At 52.9% G+C, this 20805-nt stretch overlaps 2 protein-coding genes across 4 annotated transcripts in view; one reads left to right on the forward strand and one right to left on the reverse strand.

Annotated features, from left to right (window-relative positions):
* The first annotated feature begins 1946 nt into the window (after positions 1 to 1946).
* On the forward strand, positions 1947 to 13034 carry PIN1 (peptidylprolyl cis/trans isomerase, NIMA-interacting 1). Its single transcript, XM_045853392.1, has 4 exons — positions 1947 to 2031; positions 4017 to 4229; positions 11422 to 11532; positions 12416 to 13034. The coding sequence occupies exons 1-4, from the start codon at positions 1974 to 1976 to the stop codon at positions 12523 to 12525; spliced, it is 492 nt and encodes a 163-aa protein (XP_045709348.1). The 5' UTR covers positions 1947 to 1973; the 3' UTR covers positions 12526 to 13034.
* A 2219-nt stretch (positions 13035 to 15253) lies between these two features.
* Positions 15254 to 20805, reverse strand: part of OLFM2 (olfactomedin 2) — a 69176-nt gene continuing 63624 nt past the window's right edge. For all 3 annotated transcript variants that reach the window (XM_045853183.1, XM_045853184.1, XM_045853182.1), the window contains exons 3-6: positions 20005 to 20151; positions 19557 to 19776; positions 19126 to 19232; positions 15254 to 17989 (exon numbers count right to left, since the gene is read on the reverse strand). In XM_045853183.1, coding sequence (XP_045709139.1) covers positions 17312 to 17989; positions 19126 to 19232; positions 19557 to 19776; positions 20005 to 20151 — 1152 coding nt within the window. In that variant the 3' untranslated portion in view covers positions 15254 to 17311. The remainder of the gene's footprint in view (positions 17990 to 19125; positions 19233 to 19556; positions 19777 to 20004; positions 20152 to 20805) is intronic.

A 20805-nucleotide genomic window follows, 5' to 3' on the forward strand; every position in this document is an offset into this window, starting at 1 on the left:
TCTGTTCTGTTATTAGCACCTGTTATTAAATGCTAATACAAGGGAAGGCTAGGTGAAGGTCTATATTCCATATAAACTCTATACTACTTTTGCAACTCTGCCCTAAGTATAAAATTATCTTTTTAAAAAAGATTATTATGCTAATACATGCCTGTAAAAAATCAAAATGACATATTTAAGTTGCTCATTTCTTCCTTTACCTGCATCACCAGTGGTAAGTCATTAACATTTGATTGAATCCAAAAATTTTCTGTGATATACACCTATAGTTTTTACACGGTTGAAGCAATTATACATATTCTAATATTGATACTGTTTAGCAGCTTTCTTTTTCATGCTTTTTTAATGCTTTGATATCTTTCCATATCATTTTTTTAAAAGAATTGTGCCTCAAGGGTCATTGGCCCACTCCTTTTTTTTGTATTTACTTTTTAGAGAGAAGGGAAGAGAGGGACAAAGAGAAGGAAAGAAACATCAATGTGTGTGAGATACATTGGTTGCCTCTCAAGCGCCCCCTACTGGGGACCTGGCCCACAACCCAGACATGTGCCCTGACTGGGAACTGAACCGGCAACCTTTCGGTTCGCAGGCTGGCGCTCAGTCCACCGAGCCGCAGCAGCCAGGGGTGATGTCATTATTTTAAGTAACTATTTGTTGATTTGTTAGGCCTTTCTACACATTATAATTACTATGCTGTACTATGATTTGCTTTTTTCCACCCAGCAAATACAGCCTTGCTATGTATAGGCCAGGCACTGTTTTGAGTGTTATAAATTAACTCATTTAATCTTTACATCAAAGGTATGTATGAAATATATTTTATTTCTTATCCTCATTTCATAGATGGGAAAGCTGAAATGCAGAGGTTAAGTAAGTGATTTGTTCAAGGTCATAGCAAATGGTGGAGCCAGGCTTGAACTCAAGCAATCTGGCTCTTGAGCGCTGTTAACCTTCTACTGCATCCTGTCTCTACCTTCTTGTGAACAAGTTTCCCTGTTTTTCATGTCACTGTGCCGCATTCTTTTTAAAGGTGACATGAGAGTCCATGCTATAGATGAACTGTATTTGAACTCTTCCCCATTAATGTCTAACTTCCATATATATCTCCATCCCTGGGTCCCCAACCACCTCCTCAGTATCCCATGGGCGCTGCAGACTCCATTTTAAATTGACTCAAATTGAATTCATCCTCCTCCTCCCACCTGCGCTTCCTCCCATGTCCCCATCTGAGTGGCAGTGCCAACAACCACAAGTCATCAGGTTGGAGGCAAAAGTCAGTGTGAGCGAAAAATAGTGAAGTGATTAGGTTCCAAAATACCAAAGTGTCTGGGTCGGTGGCATAGGGAAAGGGTTAGCTTTGCACAAAATATAAAAGGGGGGTGGGATAACCTGAGAGGAAACTAGAGGAAAGAGGTGGGAAGAGGGAGGAAGGAGCAGCCAAATTCAGGTTTCTGGTTATCAGCTGCTCGTCACCAAGGCAACTGCGTTGCTACGGCAACAGCAAAGGCAGTACCGCATTTCCAACTACCCCATCGACTTGCCGTTACCTCTACACCAGCCATACACTTCCGCTTGGGGGTCTGCGGACGTCCGGAAATGGTTTAGGAAAAAGGGAATTGCTGCTGCAATAGCCAATCGGATGGGTTCTGTGCCTAAGGACGCGTAGAAAGGGGTCGAGACTTCTCCGAAGCTTGCCAAAGGGCCTTGAGAAGGTGGGAGTGTATTCCTTCCTCACCACTAAAAGGGCCGAAGAAAGGGGGAAGGCGTGGCTCAGATTAAAAAAAAAAAGGCGGGGATACGCCTACTCTCGCTTCTGCCCAATAAAAGCAAGAAACCCAGTTAAGGTTCCCAATAAATGTCGTTACCAGGCTTCTGTTCTAAGCACTACTAGCCAATAGGCGGCGGTGGTGGGCGGGCACAGGTAGTAGAGGCGGTGCGGCGGGGGCGGAGCAGGCGCTGCAGCAAGAGGGAAGATGGCGGACGAAGAGAAGCTGCCGCTCGGCTGGGAGAAGCGCATGAGCCGCAGCTCAGGTGCCGCGGGGGTCGGGGCTAGGGCGGGGCCGCGCGGGCCTGCGGAAGCAAGACTCGAGCTTGCCCCTCGGGCACGGCGCAGCCGTCCGACTCCCGTGGGGTCTTGGCTCCTCCGCGTTGACCCGGGTAACGGCTCCGGCCGGTCCTGTGGAGGCTCGAGCCTCTGGAGTTGGGAAGCCGAAGAAAACTGAGGCAGGGACCGGGCCGGCGAGGCCCAGCGTGCTGGCGGCGGGGGGGGGGGGCGGGCGGCTGGGGCGGGGTGGTGATCCCGTGGCGTCTCTCCCAGCGATGGCCTTGGCCCTGCGAATCTGGCTGACATCTTTCGGCCTAAAGCACCTGATGTCGCTAGGGAATGTCTCTGCACCCCTTTGGGCCCTGGGAATGATCCCTGTGAGAGGATACCCCAAGCTCATGCTCAGGGCGTGGCTCCAAGGTGTTGCCGGGCCTCGGATGCACAACCTAACCCTGCTACCACGCCTGCCACCTATCCCTAATCCTGAACCTATGGTTATTTTCTGCCTGACGAGGGCTCCTGTTCTTCGGTCCAGTTTAAGGCTAATCTACAATAATTATATCGACAGCAGGGCACTTTTATCAGCACCAATCATTATGCCAAACGTTTTAAGTTTCTTCTCTCTGAATGGCCACAACTTTGGGAAGTCAGTTGCCATTATTTCCATTTTGCAGGTGAGGAAACTGAGGCCAGAAAATGTAAGGAACTTGCCTAAGGTCATTCATTTGAGGGGGTGGGGGGCTTAGGACTCTGTTAAAACCCAGTTATTTTGACTCCAGAGCCCCATGCCCTTGTCACTGCAAACTGCAGAGGAGCAGTTCCTGCAAATTACTCCATTGTCCACAGTAATCATAGTCGCAGTAATAACTCTGGCTTATTGAATGCCAAGCCCTCTGGTGAGCACTTTGTGTACATCCTCATCCACGCTCCACATTAACCCCAGGAAGTTTGGTGGCCTTACCTCTTCACCACCACTTTTCAGGGAGTTAGAGTCCATTGCTAAGGTTTTAGAGACCATCAGTGGCTCAGCTCTTGCTCACCTTACTCTAGCCCTGGCCTGTGACTATGACCTGTGCCATAAATCTGAACCTGGGGGCTCAACTCTGGACCCCCAGTCCTGCCATTTCTGTGTGGCTTGACCCTGACAATCCTCAGGGGTGGCACCTAGCCCTTCACCAGTGCTGGCCACAAGTCCTCCATATAACCCAGGCAAACTCTGGGTCCCTGGGATGACACCCCTTTTCTACTGGGTCCCTTCCACTTCAAGTTGTGTGCAGTGTTCACTCCATGCTCCTCAGTCCCTGGGTAACATCTGACCCCCGGTAGTGCTGGGCCCACTTTGTTCGGCACAGTACACTGTAGGGGAAAGAGCAGAGCTTTGGTGTGTGACATCTGGGTACAGTTCCTCCCTCTTGGCATAATGTGCCTGGGGCACAGTAAGCACTCAGGAAACATTACCTAGTTTTTTTGTCTATAAAATAGCAATAGTAATAGCTATCACACTCTTAATATGTGTCGGGAGCTGTGCTAAGCACTTTAGAGATAATGAATTTATTTAGTCCTTACAACAACCCTACAGGCAGGTACTGTTGTTTCCATTTTACAGGTGAGAAAATGGAGGCCTGGGGAAGGTAGGTCATGCAGTGAGTGAGGGGCAGAGCCAGATTTGCATAGGTGGTCTGGCTGCTGAGTGCATGCTTTGAACCACTTCATCTCCCCGACCTTGGCTGCTTCCCTTGTCACCCTGGGTTATTCAAAGGTATCAATGACTGAACTTACCATGTCTTATTTGCTTGACTGGTGCCGATCTGCCCCCACCTAGAATGGTAGCTCCCTAAGGGCCTGTGGCACATGGTGGACACACAGTGGATTTGCTGAATGATGGTGTCTCATAGGCCAGTCCCTTCTTCTGACTTCAGGGTGGCATCCTATGAGCAGGCCTAGCTGAGTTTCCCACCTCCTGTCCCTCCAGGCCGGGTGTACTACTTCAATCACATCACTAATGCCAGCCAGTGGGAGCGGCCAAGTGGCAACAGCAGTGGCAGCGGCAAAAATGGACAGGGGGAACCCACCAGGGTCCGCTGCTCACACCTGCTGGTCAAGCACAGCCAGTCACGGCGGCCTTCATCTTGGAGGCAAGAGAAGATCACTCGGACCAAGGAGGAGGCCCTGGAGCTGATCAACAGTGAGCAGGGCTGGACACAGGGTCTGGGGGGAGGGGGGCTTCTCTCCCCCAGGGGGCCAGAGCAAGCCTTGTTGAAATCACACCAAACCCTCCACCCCCGCTTGCTCAGCTGTCAGGTGTGGCATTGGCCAACATGGAAGTGCCTGTACATGACATGAGCCTGGCCCACGCAGCCACCTCTTCTTTTTCTTTCCATCTGTAGGAGTGGGAGGACCTAGCCTTGGGGGCTGGCAGGCCTGGGTTCAGGTAGTAGCTATGCCCCCATAAGCTCTATGACCTTGGGGGACCGGAATCACCTCCCTGAGACTCACTTTTCACGTCTATAAAATGGACATTGTCGTATACCTGCATCTGAAGCTTGTTGTGAAAACCCAGTGGGATAAGACAGTGGGTGGTACACAGTGGGCCCTCAGTCAGTGGGAATGGTTGTTGATAATATTAGGCAGGGTTCTGCAGCGCATACAAGAGGCTGGAAAGGTACAACAGTACATGGCTGGCCAGCAGTTTGTAAGTTTATTCTGCCCAGGGAGAGGAGGCTGTTCTTTGGTAGAGCAGTGGCTGGCAGACTTTTTCTTACAAGGCCCAATGGTAAATAGTTTAGGTTTTGCCAGCCATACAGTCTCTGTAAGCTCTGCTTTGTAACATGATAGCAGCCGCAGACAAAAAGTAAACAAATGGGCGTGGCTATAATACCAGTAAAATTCTCTTTACAAAAATAGCAGGCTTTGGCCTGTGGGCGGTTGTTGGGAGAACCCTGATCTAGAGCTGTCCAGTGTGGCTGCTACTACCTACATGTAGCTATATCCATTTGAATTAATTAAAATTAAGAGTATTAAAGATTACTTCTTTTTTAAGATTTTATTTCTTTTTAGAGAGGAGAAGGGAAGGAGAAGGAGAGGAAGGGATGGGGGTTGCCTCTCACACACCCCATACTAGGGACATGACCCACAACCCAGACATGTGCCCTGACTAGGAATCAAACCAGTGACCCTTTGGTTCACAGGCTGGTGCTCACTCCACTGAGCCACACTAGCCAGGGTATAAGGATTGTTTCTGTAATAGTGCTGGCCGCACTTAAGGTGTTTACTAGCCACATGTGGTTAGTGGCTGCCATCTTGGACAGCACAGATATAAAATACTTACGTCCATGCAAGAAGTTATGTTGGACAGTGCTGGTCTGCACCTCCATTGTGATTTCATCATCCACTGAGCCTCTCCCACCAGAGACCCCAGACCTCTCCCTGGCCACTGCTACCTCACATAACTGGTCCTTCACCCATGCCCAGACAGCCTGAATTCCTATCTGACTGCCAGGTCCTGGCTGTGTGACCTTAATCAAATTACTTAACATCTCCAAGCCTCAGTCTCTTTCACCTCTAAAGTTAATATGCTGCTAACAGAATCCACCCATAGGGAAATTGTGGGGACTCCAACCTAATACAGTAAAGCAGGAGTAATAGCACCTGCCAGCTAGTAAAATTGCTAACTGTGATTATGCTTGTTATTAGCACAGGCCTGGCTAAGAGTACACACTCCATCAGTATCAGCTGTTGTTTAACCATCATATCACTTGGTCCAGTACCTGGCCTGTAGGATAGTTCTTATACTTGCACACACACCCATATGGTGTCTGGAATGATTAATGGCACCTGCAGGCTCATACCTCCTAGCATTGTAGAGAGCATCTGAATTCTTGCACAGAACCTTTTTGAGCAAGTGCATCTGTGTTCTGTGATACACATTAGTTTGAAACCCAGCTGACACTGTTTTCTTTTAGCTTGTTGGCATCATTTTGAATTTTTTTTTCTTTTTCTTTGCACACAATCTTAAAGGCAGATTAAAAATCTTGCCTCCTGAGCTTTGTGAGGGCAGGGACTGGATCTGTCTCCCCACTGTACTTCCACCGCCCAACACACAGCCTGGCTATGTTAGTACTCACAGCACTGTTTCATGAACCAATAGGAAGTGGGAAGGATTATTGGCAGAGGCGATGACAGAAATAAAGGCCTGGCACCAAGCTGTGCAGGGGACTGAAAAGGGACTAGGTCCTTCCAGGGCAGGTCCCATCCAGGCAGAGGAGTGCCAAGAGTGAGGCAAAGAATTGGGGCCTTTCCTGGTGATAGCAGGAAACACATGGCTAAGTGTGACCCAGAGAAGGACCCTGCAGTGGTGTGTTTCAGAACTGTGTGGCTCGAGGATGGAGGGCCAGGGAAGCTGGAGGGTCCCCAGGCTGGCTGGGACCAACTGTGAGTGTTGGAGAAGAGGGAAAGTGGGGATGGGGGGTTGTTTGCCCCAGGGGAAAAGGAGGAAGTAGGTGGGGAAAGCCCAGAGAGAATCTTGAGGTGATGTCTTGGGTCCTCCAGCTCAAATGGTCCCCATTCCAAGGCTTCTGGAATACATGAAATTAAGCAAGAGGTAACAGGCATTTGAGAGTGAGTAGCAAGAGGTGCCACTACTAGTAGAGGGGACTTGGGAAGAGGAGCAGTCTGGGGAGGGACTGACTCAGTCCGAGGAGCCAGAGGAAGAGAACGTGGGAAGGCAACTGGGAGAGGGCTTGGGTTCAGCACATCAGCCAGACCAAAGGCAGTCCTGGCAAGAGATGTCAGGAAGCTAAGGCAGGTGGACACAGTGCGATCTCATCATGTCTTGGAAGGAAAATGGGCTGTGGGAACTGCCTGGGAGTGGCAATGAGGATGCCTCCGCCCATCTCTAGGATGGACAGGTGAGTGCCTGGTGGGGCTGACACTGCAGTGGGGGCCTGAGAGGCTGAGGTCAGCTTGGATCTTGGGGAGGGTTACCTGGGGTGGGGGTGCTCCCAGTAAGCAGCAGGGCCCTGAGGCCTAACTTTAAGTGGATGGAGACTAGGGTTAGAGAAGATAGGGCATGCCTGCCTGTGCTGGAGGGCCTGGTAGAAGCTATGGGAGGAATTAGAGCTAGAGATGATGTGACCTGAACTTGGAGGTGGGTGGGAGGGGTGGAACAGATTCCAGAGAGATTTAGGAGGCAGAATCCAGAAGGGATGGGGTAAGGTTGGAACCAGTGTGGCCCGCCCTATAGTCACGCAGAGATGGACACTAGTGCCAGCTATGTGGCCTTAAGCAAATGCCTTCATCCTCAGAACCTCAGTTTCCTTTTCTGTAAAACGGGGACAAGATGGCCATGAAAATCCTAGGAGTGCTTAGTAGAGCAATGGGCTGTGTCTGGCACTCACTTTCTACGTGATGGAGCCTTGACCTCAGTCATTTAGGCGTGTGTGGTAGGGGGCCAAGGTCAAGCAAGGCCTTTGTTCACAGGCAGCCCCTGCTGCTTCCCCAAGGCTGATGGGAAGAGCTCTGGGCAAGGATGCAGGACGCCAGTGGGCTCTGCATGCAGACCCTCTGATGACCTTGGGCAGTAATCTCCCTCTTTTGGCCTTAGTGTCCCGAGACACTGAGATGGGGCTGGGCCAGGCCTCCTTCAGGGTTGTCAGGAGGGAGCAGTGAGATGCAGGCTGTGGTGCCATGTCAGCAAGTTTGGGGCGTTTGGGCCTCCTATTTTCTCCCCTGAAAGTGAATGTTCCCCCTGTCATGGCTCGTTCCAGGTGATCAGGAGATGAGGATTGGGGCAGCACGATCTGTAGCTGGCAGCCTGATCTGGAGTCCCATCAGAATCCATTTAGAGCCTGTGCTCCCTGTTGCCCCAAGGGACAGGCTGCCTGCAGTGAGAACCAGCACATCCAAGTTTTCTGCTGATGCTCCTTTTCTCAGCGTTGGCTCCTCTGCAGCTGCTGGGCTGTGGCCAGGGGCTATCAGAGATCCAAGAACTGGCTGCCTGGAGTTGCCGGAGTCCTTGTCTAAGGAGGCCAGGCCATGGAGAAGCCCTCCCCACCTGCTCTCCATCCCTCTGCCCCCGTATTCCCATGGCTTAGGGCTTCAGGGAGGCCTTGGTGTGAACAACAGTCCCCCCCCAAATACACTTACACCCAGGATCAAGGGTCAGTGTGTGCCTTTGGTCAAGTCCCCCACCCTAGGTCAGTGACTCCCTTCCAGCCTGCTGGGTCTGTGGTCTCTCTAGGCCCTTCCTGCTGGATCTTGGGTCTTCTGGGATGACAACTCAACTTGTCACCTTTTTCCTGTCATGGTTTCTTCCCTTGTTTGTCTCCAGACCTTTTTAAGGTCAGAGACCACCCCATTTGTTCATCACTTCCCCTTAGGTAATTTTGCTGTGTTGGCTTGGGCTGCCATAACAGAATACCAAAGCCTGGGGGACTTAGGCAATGGGGATTTATTTCTCACAGTTCCAGAGGCTGGAAATTCAAGATCAAGGCTCTGACTGACTGTTCTGGTGAGGGCTCTCTTCAGGTTTATGGACAGCTGCCCACTGATGTGTCGCCACAGGGCCTTTGTGCGTGCCCCCGGCGGAGGGGGGGAGAAAGCTGGAGCTCACTGGTATCTCTTACGAGAACACTAATGTTTGGATCAAGGCCCCACCCTCATGACCTCCTTTAACCTTAATTACCTCTGTAAAGGCCCATCTCCACATACAGTCACATTGAGAGTTTAGGGCTTCAATACGAATTAGGGGCACACAATTCAGTCTGTATTATGGGGGCTGACAGCTGTCAAGGGCTTGCTCTGGTCCAAGTCCTGCTCCAGCAGTAACTTCTTTACTCCTAACAGCTCTTGAAGGTGGGAGCTGCTGATTAGCCCATTTTACAGGTCAGGCAAGTGAGGCTCCAAGTGGAAAAGTCACCCACCAGGGTCACAGCTCAGGAACAGTAAAGCTGGGATCTGAACACAGCAGTTAAAGTTCAAAGTCCACCCTCCTCGGCCTCTGGGATATGCTATGATCTGCCAGCAGGAGCAGATGCCATTCTGTTGGGGCTCCTGAACTCCCCACAGTGGGGGGAAGGTGCCTACCCCAGACTGGGAGCTCCCCGAGAGGCCCTCCTGGTCTAGCTAGCTCTCAGTGCCCCAGCTGGAGCTCTGTTGGACAAGGGTTGGATGAGCACTATTTCGGTGACACACAGGGAGGGGAGGCCAGGACATTGCTGGGGAAAGGCCAGGCAGCTCTGGTTTGTACTTCCTTTCTTGCCACCTCTTTAGCGTTTGGGCCTGAAGCTCACAGAAAAAGTATAAGATTTCAGCACTTCTGCCTACAGAGCCCAGTGGAAGAAGCTCTTTCCTTCCCCATGGCCTGTTTCTGTCTCATTTATTCATGAATTCCTTCAATATAAGTGAACACCTGTTCTGTGTGCAGCTCTGGGTACTGGGGACAGAGCAGTGAGCAAGGCCGACCCAGGCCCTGTCCTCCCAGTGTGAGGCAGGTTACAGGCACACAAACAGGATGGTGTTGAGTGCAGACCCAGGGAGGCACCTCACACAGCCTGGTCTTAAGGAAGCCTCCTGGGTGAGACCAGAAGAGAGCAGGTGAGCTTCAGGCGGGAAGAGATACCTAAGGGTGGCGTTATGGGCACCAAGGTGGCAGGTAGATGGGCGAGAGAAGCAGGGCAAGTCGGGGGCGGGGGGGGATGTAAGCCTGAACTGAGGGGACACAGGGATCCAAAGATTCCCTTGCATCTTGTGGCCAAGAACAGACCCCTGTGTCGGACATGGGGAAAACAGGTGACGAGCACGTTTATGGGAGTACCAAACAGATCAGATACCAGGACACTGCGTGCAGTTGCTGTGATGTGCGGTGAATAGGTGATGGCAACATAGTCAGTCATGCCATTTTAACTGGTCTCTGGCAGATGGGTGACAGTGACCTTGAGGTCAAACAGGAAACTGAGGCTGATGGTCCTGGCGAGGTTTGCAGCCCAGCATCAGGCAGGTGACCCTGGTTGGGTGTCTGAGCCTCAGAGTACCAGGTAGATGAATCCACAGTGTTCCTGTGCAACTCATACAGGTACCAGACAGGTGTGTCACAGCCCTGTTGGGATCTGACAGGAGCAGTGGTCAGAGCATCACAGTGGTGTGCAGAAACCCTGGCAGGTGTGGCAGGGTGACCCTCCCATCCGATGTGCTGGTGTCCCATTGCTAAGCCAAGTGGGCATGTGGCCCTGGGAGAGGGGTGGTCATGAAGGCCACGCAGGCCCAAGTGGAATGAAGGTCTGGGGCCAGATGTTGTGGGACCCCCCCTGTGGCTGAGCCTGTGGGCACAGGGAGGATACCTGCAGGGGCACTCATTCACGTGCCAGGACAGCTGGCCAGAGCAGGACCAAGGCATTTCAGGGAGGGAGGGATGGGTTCCAGCACCAAGGGCTCCTGCTTGGACTCAAAAGAGCAGCTGGTGGCTCCTTTCTACCTGCGCACACAGGGTCCCCTGTGCTCTGAACCCAAAGGAAAGACAGTGATGCTTGTTACTTCCCCTGTCCCCCTCTACTCCCCAGCCTCCCTCTCCATCCAGAGGAAATTGGTACCTAGTGGGGACAGTTTGGGCCACACTGAGAATATGGTGCTCTGCCAACACACCCTGTTAGGGCAGCTGGGAAAATAGCCTTGTCAGCTGCCTCTGGGGCCGTAGTCCATAGTCCATGGGAATGACACATGTCCTTTCCTGGGGTCTCTTCACAATGCCCCAGTGGGCCACCCAGGGGCTGAGGACTCAGCTGGCTTCTCTGGGAGAGGTGGGCTCACACTCTGGCCTCCTTCCCTTCTAGACGATTCTAGGAAAGTTTCCCACCACAGTCCTGGAGACTCTCAGAGGACCCTAGTCTCCAGCAGCCCTCTTTCTCTGCCTGGTTTCCTGCTGTTCTCCCCTATGGGGCCTGGAGTTAGCTTTTCTCAGAGTGTGTGGGAGGCAGGAGGGGACCATGCTAGGTTCATGTTATATTTGGGTGGAGTGATGGGGGGAGCGGGAGTTAGGAGTGGGGTGTGAAACTGGCATGGCTGTTGAGGTTACTGCAGGGTCTCAGTGCACATGTACGTGGAAGGCACCACTTCAGGGACACCTGGGACTCCAGGCATGACTCGGCACACATGTGCAGGGAGAAGGCATTTGTGTATGTGTTAGCATGTGGGGGTGGCAAGAGTATTCACCCGTGTGTGTGTGTGTGTGTGTGTGTGTGTATGGGTACACGAGCACAGTAGAGCGGAGGTTGCACAGTTCCATCCTGAGTGATGTGCCACCGTCCACCTGGAGCCCTCTGCCCTGTCTGTCCTGCTGCTGACTTGGAGGTCTCCTGTGTGCCTCATGTCGTGTGTGTCCACAGGCTACATCCAGAAGATCAAGTCGGGAGAAGAGGACTTTGAATCTCTGGCTTCACAGTTCAGTGACTGCAGCTCAGCCAAGGCCAGGGGAGACCTGGGTGCCTTCAGCAGAGGTGCGCAAATAATGGGCACCACCTGGCCTGTGGAGGATGGATGGCATGGCCCCTGCCACACAGGCCTTTGGGGTCCACCAGGTGGCAGCACAGTCCCTCCCTCAGGCTTCAGAGGCTGCCTTGCTGGTGGGGGACAGGGGTGACTGTTGGAGCCTTTTCCCCATGTCATTCCATCCTGGGTTGGGGAGTCACTTTGTGTGTTTCTTCGCACATTTTTCCCCATCACAGACCCACCACACTGCCATTAGCCTCTCCCCCTATTGGAGGTATAAGGCAGGGTTCCCTAAGAGCCCCAGGTAGTCTCCCGGAATTCTCCACCCCGCCCTTACTGGTGGGGAGCCAGAAGTGAGAGGAGGATGGGTTGGTCAGATCAGCAACCCTGAGTTTAGGTCTATATGTCTGGGACAGTGGGAAGGGAAGAGCAGAGGGGACCAGGTCACCACCCCCTTCTTTTTGTCCTCCTTTCCGTCCCTGAGATACCCAGGGTGGGGTGAGGGGTGTGGGGACAACAAGGAGCTGCTGCCCACCCCAGGAGGCAGACGAGACACAACGTGGCAGGGGCTGGGAACGGAGCCCAGGGAGACAAATTCATCACTAAAATGCATTTCTAAGCACACAGCAGCGCCAGGAGCTCTGCCTGACATCCCTCATGCTGTCCTCAGGCTTCCTGGGGCCTCCTTAATGGCCCTGCCACCTCCAGCTGGGCTGCTCAGCACTGTAACAGGGCCATAAACCTAGTGACAGATGAGTGCAAGGCAGGGCGCAGGTGGGAGCCCCATCTGGCTGCCCTGCCTAGTCCTAGCTTTTGCCAGGTCTTGACCGCTCACCTCCCCACCCCCACCCGTCCCTGCCTCCCGGAACATCATCCCTTACGCTTCCCCAGGTCAGATGCAAAAGCCATTTGAAGATGCCTCCTTTGCACTCCGGACGGGGGAGATGAGCGGGCCCGTGTTCACGGATTCTGGCATCCACATCATCCTGCGCACGGAGTGAGGGAGCAGGTGGCCCAGGCCTGGCCTGTGGGATGGGCCGGGGGCGGGGTGGCTGGGCCCGCAGACCCTGCTTACTGCCGCCAGCCGAGCATGGGCGCCCCTCCCTGCTGATGTCACACAGTATTTATTGTTCCCAAAATGGCTAGGAGAGGGGCTCTGCACCATTCAGAGCTCCCTGTCTGCCCCAGGTTGGGGCTATCCCTGCCAGATTCCCTCCTCTTCAGGAACTGACTTCTGAAGGGCAGCAGTATGGGTGGGCTCCCAGAGCTCTCAGACCAAGGGGGTGAGGGTTGCCTGTCCCAAAGGGAAGGCCCTGTCAGCTGAGCTGTCCCTTGACCCCCAGGTCCCAGATCGGGGTAGGAGGGCCTCACTTTGTTTCTGGCTATGCCATGTTCCTCTATTAAATTGCAAAAAGCAAATGCTCTGCCCGGGGCTTGGGCTGCCACTGCCTGGGGCCCGCCAAGCAGCAGTGCAGCACCCTCCACACCCTCCATTAAACCTGGAACCGCTGCTCTGCCGTCCTGTGTCTCATTTCCTCCCTGCTGAGGTGCTGGGGGCACTGTTGGGGACCTAGGCCTTTCCCGCCCCCCCCTGGTGTCCAAATGTCCAGCTGCACTTGCTCCCTCAGAAGTTTCTCCACGTCCCAGGCATGAGGATGCCCTCCAGGAGTTCATCCCAGCACCCAGACTTCAGGAAAGCGGGGTGCCACTCAGTGCCAGCCGTCCTCAAGCCTGGGTGTGGTAGAATGCAAGGACCCTGCCTTGACCGCATAGCTCTGGATTCAGCAGGTCAGGTGGAGCTGACGATCTTTGGGGGATTCTTGGAAAGCCAGATTTGGGCATGCTTTCCGCACACACCCCCACCCCCACCCCTCCACACATGGGCCACACAGAATGAATGATGCCTACATTCCTGTCACACCACAGGCTCTTCTGGCAGGTGGTACCTGGGTCCTGCCATCTCTGCAGATGCTGGGGAAGGCGTGTGCTGAAACATCGGGGGAGGGGCTGTCCTTGAGCAGAGGGGAATCCTGTGGCAAACGAGAGGTGGGGCATGGTGGGCATGACCCTCCTGCTGTCCATCCCATACTCACAGTTGCCCCTGTACCAGCGCCTGAGCTGGGGCTCTGAGTTCATTCTCATGATTTATGGGTCTGTTAGGTGGTTGTGCCCACTCTGGCCACCCCTTCTTCATGGGGACCAGCCACAGCATGGGGGTGGCAGGGTACCAGGGCTTGGGGACCTGAGCAAATTAAAGCCTTGCTGGGTTGATCCCAAAGGAAGCCCACAGGGCTAAATCTGTAATATAATGACCTGAGTCACAAACAGTCACCTAAGTGGACTCCAATCTGGCAGGTTTCTGGAGCAGTCACTCTGCCTGCCGCCTGCTGGAGCGGTGGTCATTAGAAAGGTTTAATGAATTTCAGCTCTGGCAGCCAAGGGAGCTGGCTCGGAGGCTGCACCTCCTGGCAGAATCTTCCACCGCCTGTGGGGACCATGGGGCAGGCAGTGAGCAGCCCCACCCTTTGCACCAACAGCTCTGTGGGGTTGGGGGAGCAGTGGCACCCGTCCTGGCCCAATAGTGCCTCTGGGAAGGATCAGAAATGAGTACTGGGCGAGGGTGGGGGGTGGTGCAGGACAGCAGAGTTTGTGGAGTTGTGCTTCAGGGTGGAGGGGCTGCTGAAGAATGGGCCTGTGCCTCACTTTCAACACCAAAGACGCAGAGAAAGTGTCCCTGGGCTCCCGGGTGGCTAAGAGGCTGCCAGAGAGAAGGTTGTGTATTTTCCTGTTCTGGCTGGCAGGAAAATGGTCTTTATGGTACTCCTGTCACTTCGGGCATCTGTCTGTCTGTCTCGCTTTCACTCTCTCTCTCTCATGTGCATGTAGCCATGTAACTGGTTGTGTCCAGTGCAACCCTGGGAGTGCCCCACCCCCATCTGGGTTTGATCCCCTGCCTCTGTGGACCCCCACCCCTTCCTTTGTCTAGCTGTGCAGCAGCCAAAACACAAACACAAAACATTGCTCTTAGATAAACATGCCCCCAGAGCCCACTCAGTGTCGGGCTGATTCACGGTTTGGTAGCTGTGCCTTTCCTCACCTGCTCCACGTTCCCCCACCCGCTCCTGCCTGGAAGGGGGCCATAAATCCTGGGCCTTCAGAATGTCAGCAACAGCATAGTCTTTCCTCCCAGCCAGACTCTGCCCCACTCTTCCCTGTGCACCAGCCCAGGCTTCTGTGGCCACAGGACAGGGCTAGTTCAGGTCCCTTCAACTCCTGGTAACCCAGGTACTGCCACCAGGTGGGCTTCAGTGCTTTCCCAACGCAACCTGGTGCATGCGCAGAAGGGGATGTTGGAGCTAGCAGAGGGTGGCCTGAAACATGCTGGCGGTTTGGGGGTGGGATCCTGGCCCATTGGGGGTGGGGGGAGTATTCCTGCCTTTGCGTGGTTGGCTGTCCAGTTGCCCCTTGAACAATGCAGGTGTTAGGGGCATCAGCCCTCACACAACCAAAAATCCACATTTAACTTGTGATTGCCCCAAAACTTAACTACTTATAACCTACTGTTACCAGAAGCCTTATGGATAATAAAGTCAATTAACACATATATTGTGTGTGACACGTATTATATACTGAGTTCTTACAGTAAGCTAGAAAGAAAATGTTAAGAATCATAAGAGAAAGCACATTTACTGTATTTATTGAAAAAAAAATCGGCCATAAGTAGGCCTGCACAGTTCAAACCCGTGTTCAAGGGTCAGCTGTGTTTCCATAAAGTACATCCACAATGTAAGGAGCGAGCACTAGGCCCGCCTTGTGACGGGGGTGTGGTTACAATGCCAAGTGCCTGTGGCATCCATTTGAGGATTGGCGTGCAGATGTGACAGACACACCCACACCCTCATGTGAGTCTCCAAGTCTGTGTGTGTTTTAGACAAAGATTGTTGAGCTCAGCAGCTCTCGGTCCCCACCTTACTTTGGGAAAATTTGCCATCAGAGAACAATGCCCTACCTGTGGCAACCACCACCACCGCCCCCGCCCTGTGCTCAGCTTGGAGATTTGCCTCCAAACAGAGGGCTGGTGTGCCTTTCTTTTCAAGCAGGTACAGAGCAAAGTGCCTCTCAACGTGTTTACCCAGGAATCAATTCTTTTTCTATGTCAACTTGTTAATTTAAATGGAAATTAATTGCTTTTCTTGAAGATTTCTTTAAAAAATGGTTTTAAGTGAGAGCATTAGGCAGTCACATATATTATTCATTGGTTTCCTTCACAAGGCAACCCCCATGTTCCCGAAGATGATTTAATCAGGGAGGCCATTAATTAGAGCCACGGAGGGGAATGTTCCTTCCAGAGGAGCAGGTTTCATTCACAGCCTCTGTGGCCTCGGTGGGGTGGGGTGGGGTCTGGGCCAGTGAGTCTCTGCACAATGTTTCTGCTCAGGGTTTGGTGGGGCCCATATGTTGTGGTGGACGGTACTGCCCTTGCTCCCAACCAGCAGCCCCAGAGGTCACTCTCCCCACTCTCCTTGCACTGTCTCACCCAGACTACTAGCAATCTGGCTGAAAAAACGTCATCTGCCCTTCCTTCTGTGACCCCCACAGCCACCCACCCGCCTTAGTCTTATCACCACAGGCTCCTGAGGATTTGGCCTCAGCTTACTTCAGTCTCTACCTGAAGTCATCCTTCTCACACCCCTTCCTGTCTCAGATACTTCCTAGCTTTGCTGTCCTTCCCCTTCAAGAGCTGGGGTCCCTGTGGTGGGCTCATGCCTGACCAAGGCCCTTCTAGGTAAATGGGACCCAGGTGTGGGCGCATTCAACGGAAAGCGCACTGCACCTGCAGGCTGTTTCTAGTCTTTTGTTATTAATGCAGAACAGGTGCAAATGAAATAAAGTGATTTTAAAATTACAAAGCAAAAAGAGAAGAAAAAGGAAAAATTCGACCATGTCCTATCCACTCATACCCAAATTCTTAAAAGTGGCCAAATTGTTTTAAAAAAAAAAAGTTGCCAGAGGGCTCAGCAGTGCACCAGAGTGAACAATGAGTGAAAAAATGAATGACGAAGACTATTCATTTGAGGCCTGTTTTCATTGTTGTGATAGAATTCTCAGGTGTTTTGATCAAACTGCTTTTAAACAAATTGTTTTTGATTGAAACAATTTTGCCTATTTCTCCAAAGGGCTCACCCTGGCCGCCCCGCAGGCTGGACTTGCCTGCCCTGGTTCACAAAGCTTGCCATATGGGACCAGGGTCCAACAGGGATGGGTCTCTGGGCTTGGGCTTACCCTCCAGGCCTCCTCTGCCCCTTCTGGACACACAGAGCAACAGAAGCATCAAATGTCAAAGGTCCCGTTTATTCCGGCAACCCAGGAAAAAAAGGTGTAAATAAAAAATAAAAAGAAACAGATCCATGCACTCAACTCCTTGGAGGGCGAGAGGGAGGGTTCAAAGAGAAGGAGAAGGAGTGGGAGGGAAGCAAAGAGGGAGGGGAGGGAGGGATGAGGAAGAGACAGGCAGGGACAGGGAATGATCTGGAGAGTCAGATCAATAAAAACAAAGAGACAGTGACATCAATAAAAAGGCAGAATGACAACTGGAGTATCAAAATCAGATCAATAAAGGAGAAGAGACAACACAGAGAAAATGCATCGGGAGAAATACAGAGGCAGAGAAGGAAAACTGGGCCAAAGGCAGGGACAGAGATAAAGGGACAGGAGGGGAGGCAGGGCACAACAGACAGACCAACTTGAAGGGACACAGGCAGAGTAGAAAGGGCCCCTGGTGGCCTTCTAGGGGTCCCCAGCAGTGCTGATGACATGGAAGAGGGTGACGTTGTAGAGCACCTGGTGGCCATTGTTCCAGGTGTAGAGGGCCCGCTCCCGGGGGTTGTAATCCAGCATGGAGATGTGGGAGTACTGATTGTGGAAGGGCACGTCCGTGTACTCGTAGCTGGACGTGTTGGTGAAGTAAGCAAAATAGACCTTGGCCCCGGCCAGGTGGGAGTTGGTCACGTAGAGCACACCACAGATCATGAAGGCCTCCCCAGCACTGCGCTTGGGGTAGCCGGTGTCCCAGGACCGCATGACCTCCAGGGTGTGTGGGTCCAGCCGGCTGACCACGATGTTGCCTGCATTCTGGTTGGTGGTGTACACGGCCCAGAGCCCGCTCTCGTCCACCATGAAGTCCATGTCGGAGAAGCCACCCCAAGAGTAGGGGAAGGTGTTGTTGTAACCGGCTCCCGGAAGGCTCCTCTGCACCAGCACGGAGCGGGAGCGGAAGTGGTACTTGACCACCACGTTGCTCTGGTACTTGTTGTAGAACAGGGAGCCATTGTACACCACATGGCCTGTGCCTGCCCACGGCTGGGGCAGCAGATGCTGGATAAAGTTCTGGCCTTTGATGAAGTCTCCCAGAGTGCGGAACTCCAGGACACGCCGGCCCTTGTAATAACCATCCATGTACCAGACCTACGAGAGAGCCGCTGGTCACTGGAGGGCTAATGCCAGTGACCCAAAGTCTCCAGCAACCACTCAGGAATCAACCATGCTCTTTAGGGCCAATGGTCACTAAGTAGTCATTAGTCAGTCATGGAATGACCAGTGACCATTCATGACCTGTCATAGTCCCAGTGACTAGGATTGTTTGATCAGGGAGTGCCACTAAAACACACACTAAATAGATGGTGCTTGGTCCCCAAGGATTGGGGAATTGCAGTGTCTGGGGTCTCACTGGACCCAGGAATTCACTGGCCATTGGCTATTGGATGGTTACTGGTCATTGGACAGCCATTCGATGATGAGAGGTCACTTGTATTCATTGCCCATGGTAGCCCCTGTGACCACAAGATGACCAAGCCTGCAATCAGCATCTTCACCATCCTCACTGGTCAGCCTGTTTATTAGCATGTTCACTAGCCTTAGTGCCCTTACTAGAGCTGGTTACTGGGCTATGCATCTTAAAAGCTTTAATGCTGACATCATCATGGCCCTTTTGAAGATACGGAAATTGAGTATCTGAGACATTAAGGAACCTTAGACAACTAAGAATTGGTGAAACTGAGACGCAAATCCAAATTTGATTACCAAACCCAAGCTCTTAGCCACCCAGTTGAACCACCATAATCCCTGGGAGGCCAATGCTCATGGCAAGGATACCAGTCACTAGCATAGTCACCAGGCAGTTCGTGGATGGGTGGTTCCTGTGGGTCAGAGGTGATGGGCAATTGTGAACACGGAGGCCACTGGAAGTCAGTGAGTGGTGCTGGATGCAGGAAGGGAGTGGTCCCTAGTTCTGTGAAGACACTGGTTATTACTAGGTAGTTACTTAAAGGTCAGTGGTCATTGGAAGCTGGTCAGTAGTACTAGTAAACATTAGTCTCTATACAGTCGTCAGAGGTCAACAGACTTGGGGATTCATAGGGCTGGAGGGCCCTGAATCGCTTGGTAGTCACTAGACAGGCAAGGGGAGGTCCAAGGGCACTGGAGATCCCAAGACACTTTGGACTACAAGAGAATCATTGGTGTGAAGTCACCAGGCACCTACAGACAGCCACAGGCTATGTCCCTCCCAGGCTCTGACCCCTGGAATGGGCACAGTCACTCACCCGGCTATCCGCACTGGGGGCCATCGTGTCGGTCATCCAGGAGCCAAAGCGGGACCCCATGGCTCGAATGGTGATGGGGTTACTGACCCCGGTCAGCTTCCCACAGCCTGGGAGGCAGGAACAGGGGGAATAAGGGAGTGGGGGGTGGAAAGAGCCCAAGGGAGGCTGAGCAATGATGAAGTGGGATTGGGAAGAGTGGGGACCAGGGTTGAGAGTGGATCCAGAGATCTGGTTCCAAGATGGAATTAAGTTGGGAGTGAGGGGCTAAAAGTCAAGGGTCAGGGCCATTTCCAGCTTTGAGGGTCTATATTTGGCCTTGGGAAGGGAGGTTAAGAGTCAAAGTTTAGAAGCTAGAGGTCAAAACTGTCTAGCTTCTGCGTATTGGGGTTGGGCAAGGAGGTTAGGGGTCAAGGTCAAGGATCAAGGCATACCCAGCTTCTGGGCACAGGCGTGGAGCCGGGCCTCCAGAGCCATCACCCGCTGCTGTAGGTCCTCATACCCGTAGGCACCCATCTCCTCCTGGATGGCTGCGAGGCTGCCGGACAGATTCCTCACCTCTTCCCGCAGGCGCACGATAGTCCGCGTGTCTGCCTTATACTGCTCCAGGACTGAGCTCAGGGGCAACAGCTCCGTCATCCTGTCCTTTAGTTCCTGCCCACCAAGATGGAACTGTCGCTGATCCCTACTCCTGACCTTTGACCCAGACACGACCCCAACATTTGACCCATAACCTCACCCCTTATGTTTGACATTTAGCCCATACTGGACCCTAGACCCCAGCCAAATCTCTGTCTTCCCAGATGTGATCCCACTCTCAGAAAAATGGGCATCATTCCTAATTCTTCCTTTGACCTCTGACCTGAACCCAGAAGGACCCACCTGGAAGCTCTTGGCCGAGAGGGACCCATCAGCTGCCCGGAGGCGTGCATCCAGGCTCCGCATGAGGGTCTCCATGCTGCGTACATACTGGAGGTCACGATACGTCCGCAACTCAAGGACCTCCATGGACTGGGAGACATTCTGGACCTAGGAACTGGGAGGGTTAGAGAAAGCCAGACTCCTGCCCCCACCCCCTCCCTGCAGATGCCACAGAGAAGACCTGGCAAGCACCCAACCAACCTCCTCCTCCCATGATCTTACCAGCAGTCTCCCAAAGGCATGCCCATTCCATCCATTGGCTCTTCCTGGAATGGCCACCATCACGTTTCACCACCCTCCTCTCCTCCCTGGCCTCCTGCTCCCACCCTAGCCCCCAATGGGCAGTTCACACAGCAGCCAGAGGGAGCTTCTCCGAAGACTGGATCACCTCCTTCCCCTGAAGACCCTGTGGGATGGTTCTGCCCCCTTGCCTGTCCCCTCTCCATGTTCATCCACTCCAGCCACCAGCCCCCTTCACTCTCACAGATTCTAAGTTCCTTTGCTCCTCAGGGTCTTTGCACTCACAGATCCCTCTGCCTGAAGCACTGTTCCCGTCATCTTCCCACAGCCTCTCCTTCTCATCCTTCAGGTCTCAACTCCAGCACCACCCCCTCAGAGTGGCCTTCTCTGACCATGTTAGCTGGTTATTATCTTCCCAGCTATGACTATTATCTGGAACATTCCTATTCATCTGCCTGGTTCAGGATGGAGGCAGTAATCCCTAGTGCCCAGCATTGCTCCCAGCAGATGCTTAATAAATAC

The sequence above is a fragment of the Phyllostomus hastatus genome, unplaced genomic scaffold (assembly GCF_019186645.2).
Source record: "Phyllostomus hastatus isolate PE091 unplaced genomic scaffold, TTU_PhHast_1.1 phas_contig_98, whole genome shotgun sequence".
Taxonomy (NCBI): domain Eukaryota; kingdom Metazoa; phylum Chordata; class Mammalia; order Chiroptera; family Phyllostomidae; genus Phyllostomus; species Phyllostomus hastatus.

Bases quoted from the DNA above. Each gene is read 5' to 3' on its own strand.
- PIN1 (XM_045853392.1), top strand. From the start codon at position 1,974: ATGGCGGACGAAGAGAAGCTGCCGCTCGGCTGGGAGAAGCGCATGAGC. The intron at 2,032-4,016 runs GTGCCGCGGGGG...CTGTCCCTCCAG, and splicing joins GCGCATGAGCCGCAGCTCAG to GCCGGGTGTACTACTTCAAT. The intron at 11,533-12,415 runs GTGCGCAAATAA...ACGCTTCCCCAG, and splicing joins CCTGGGTGCCTTCAGCAGAG to GTCAGATGCAAAAGCCATTT.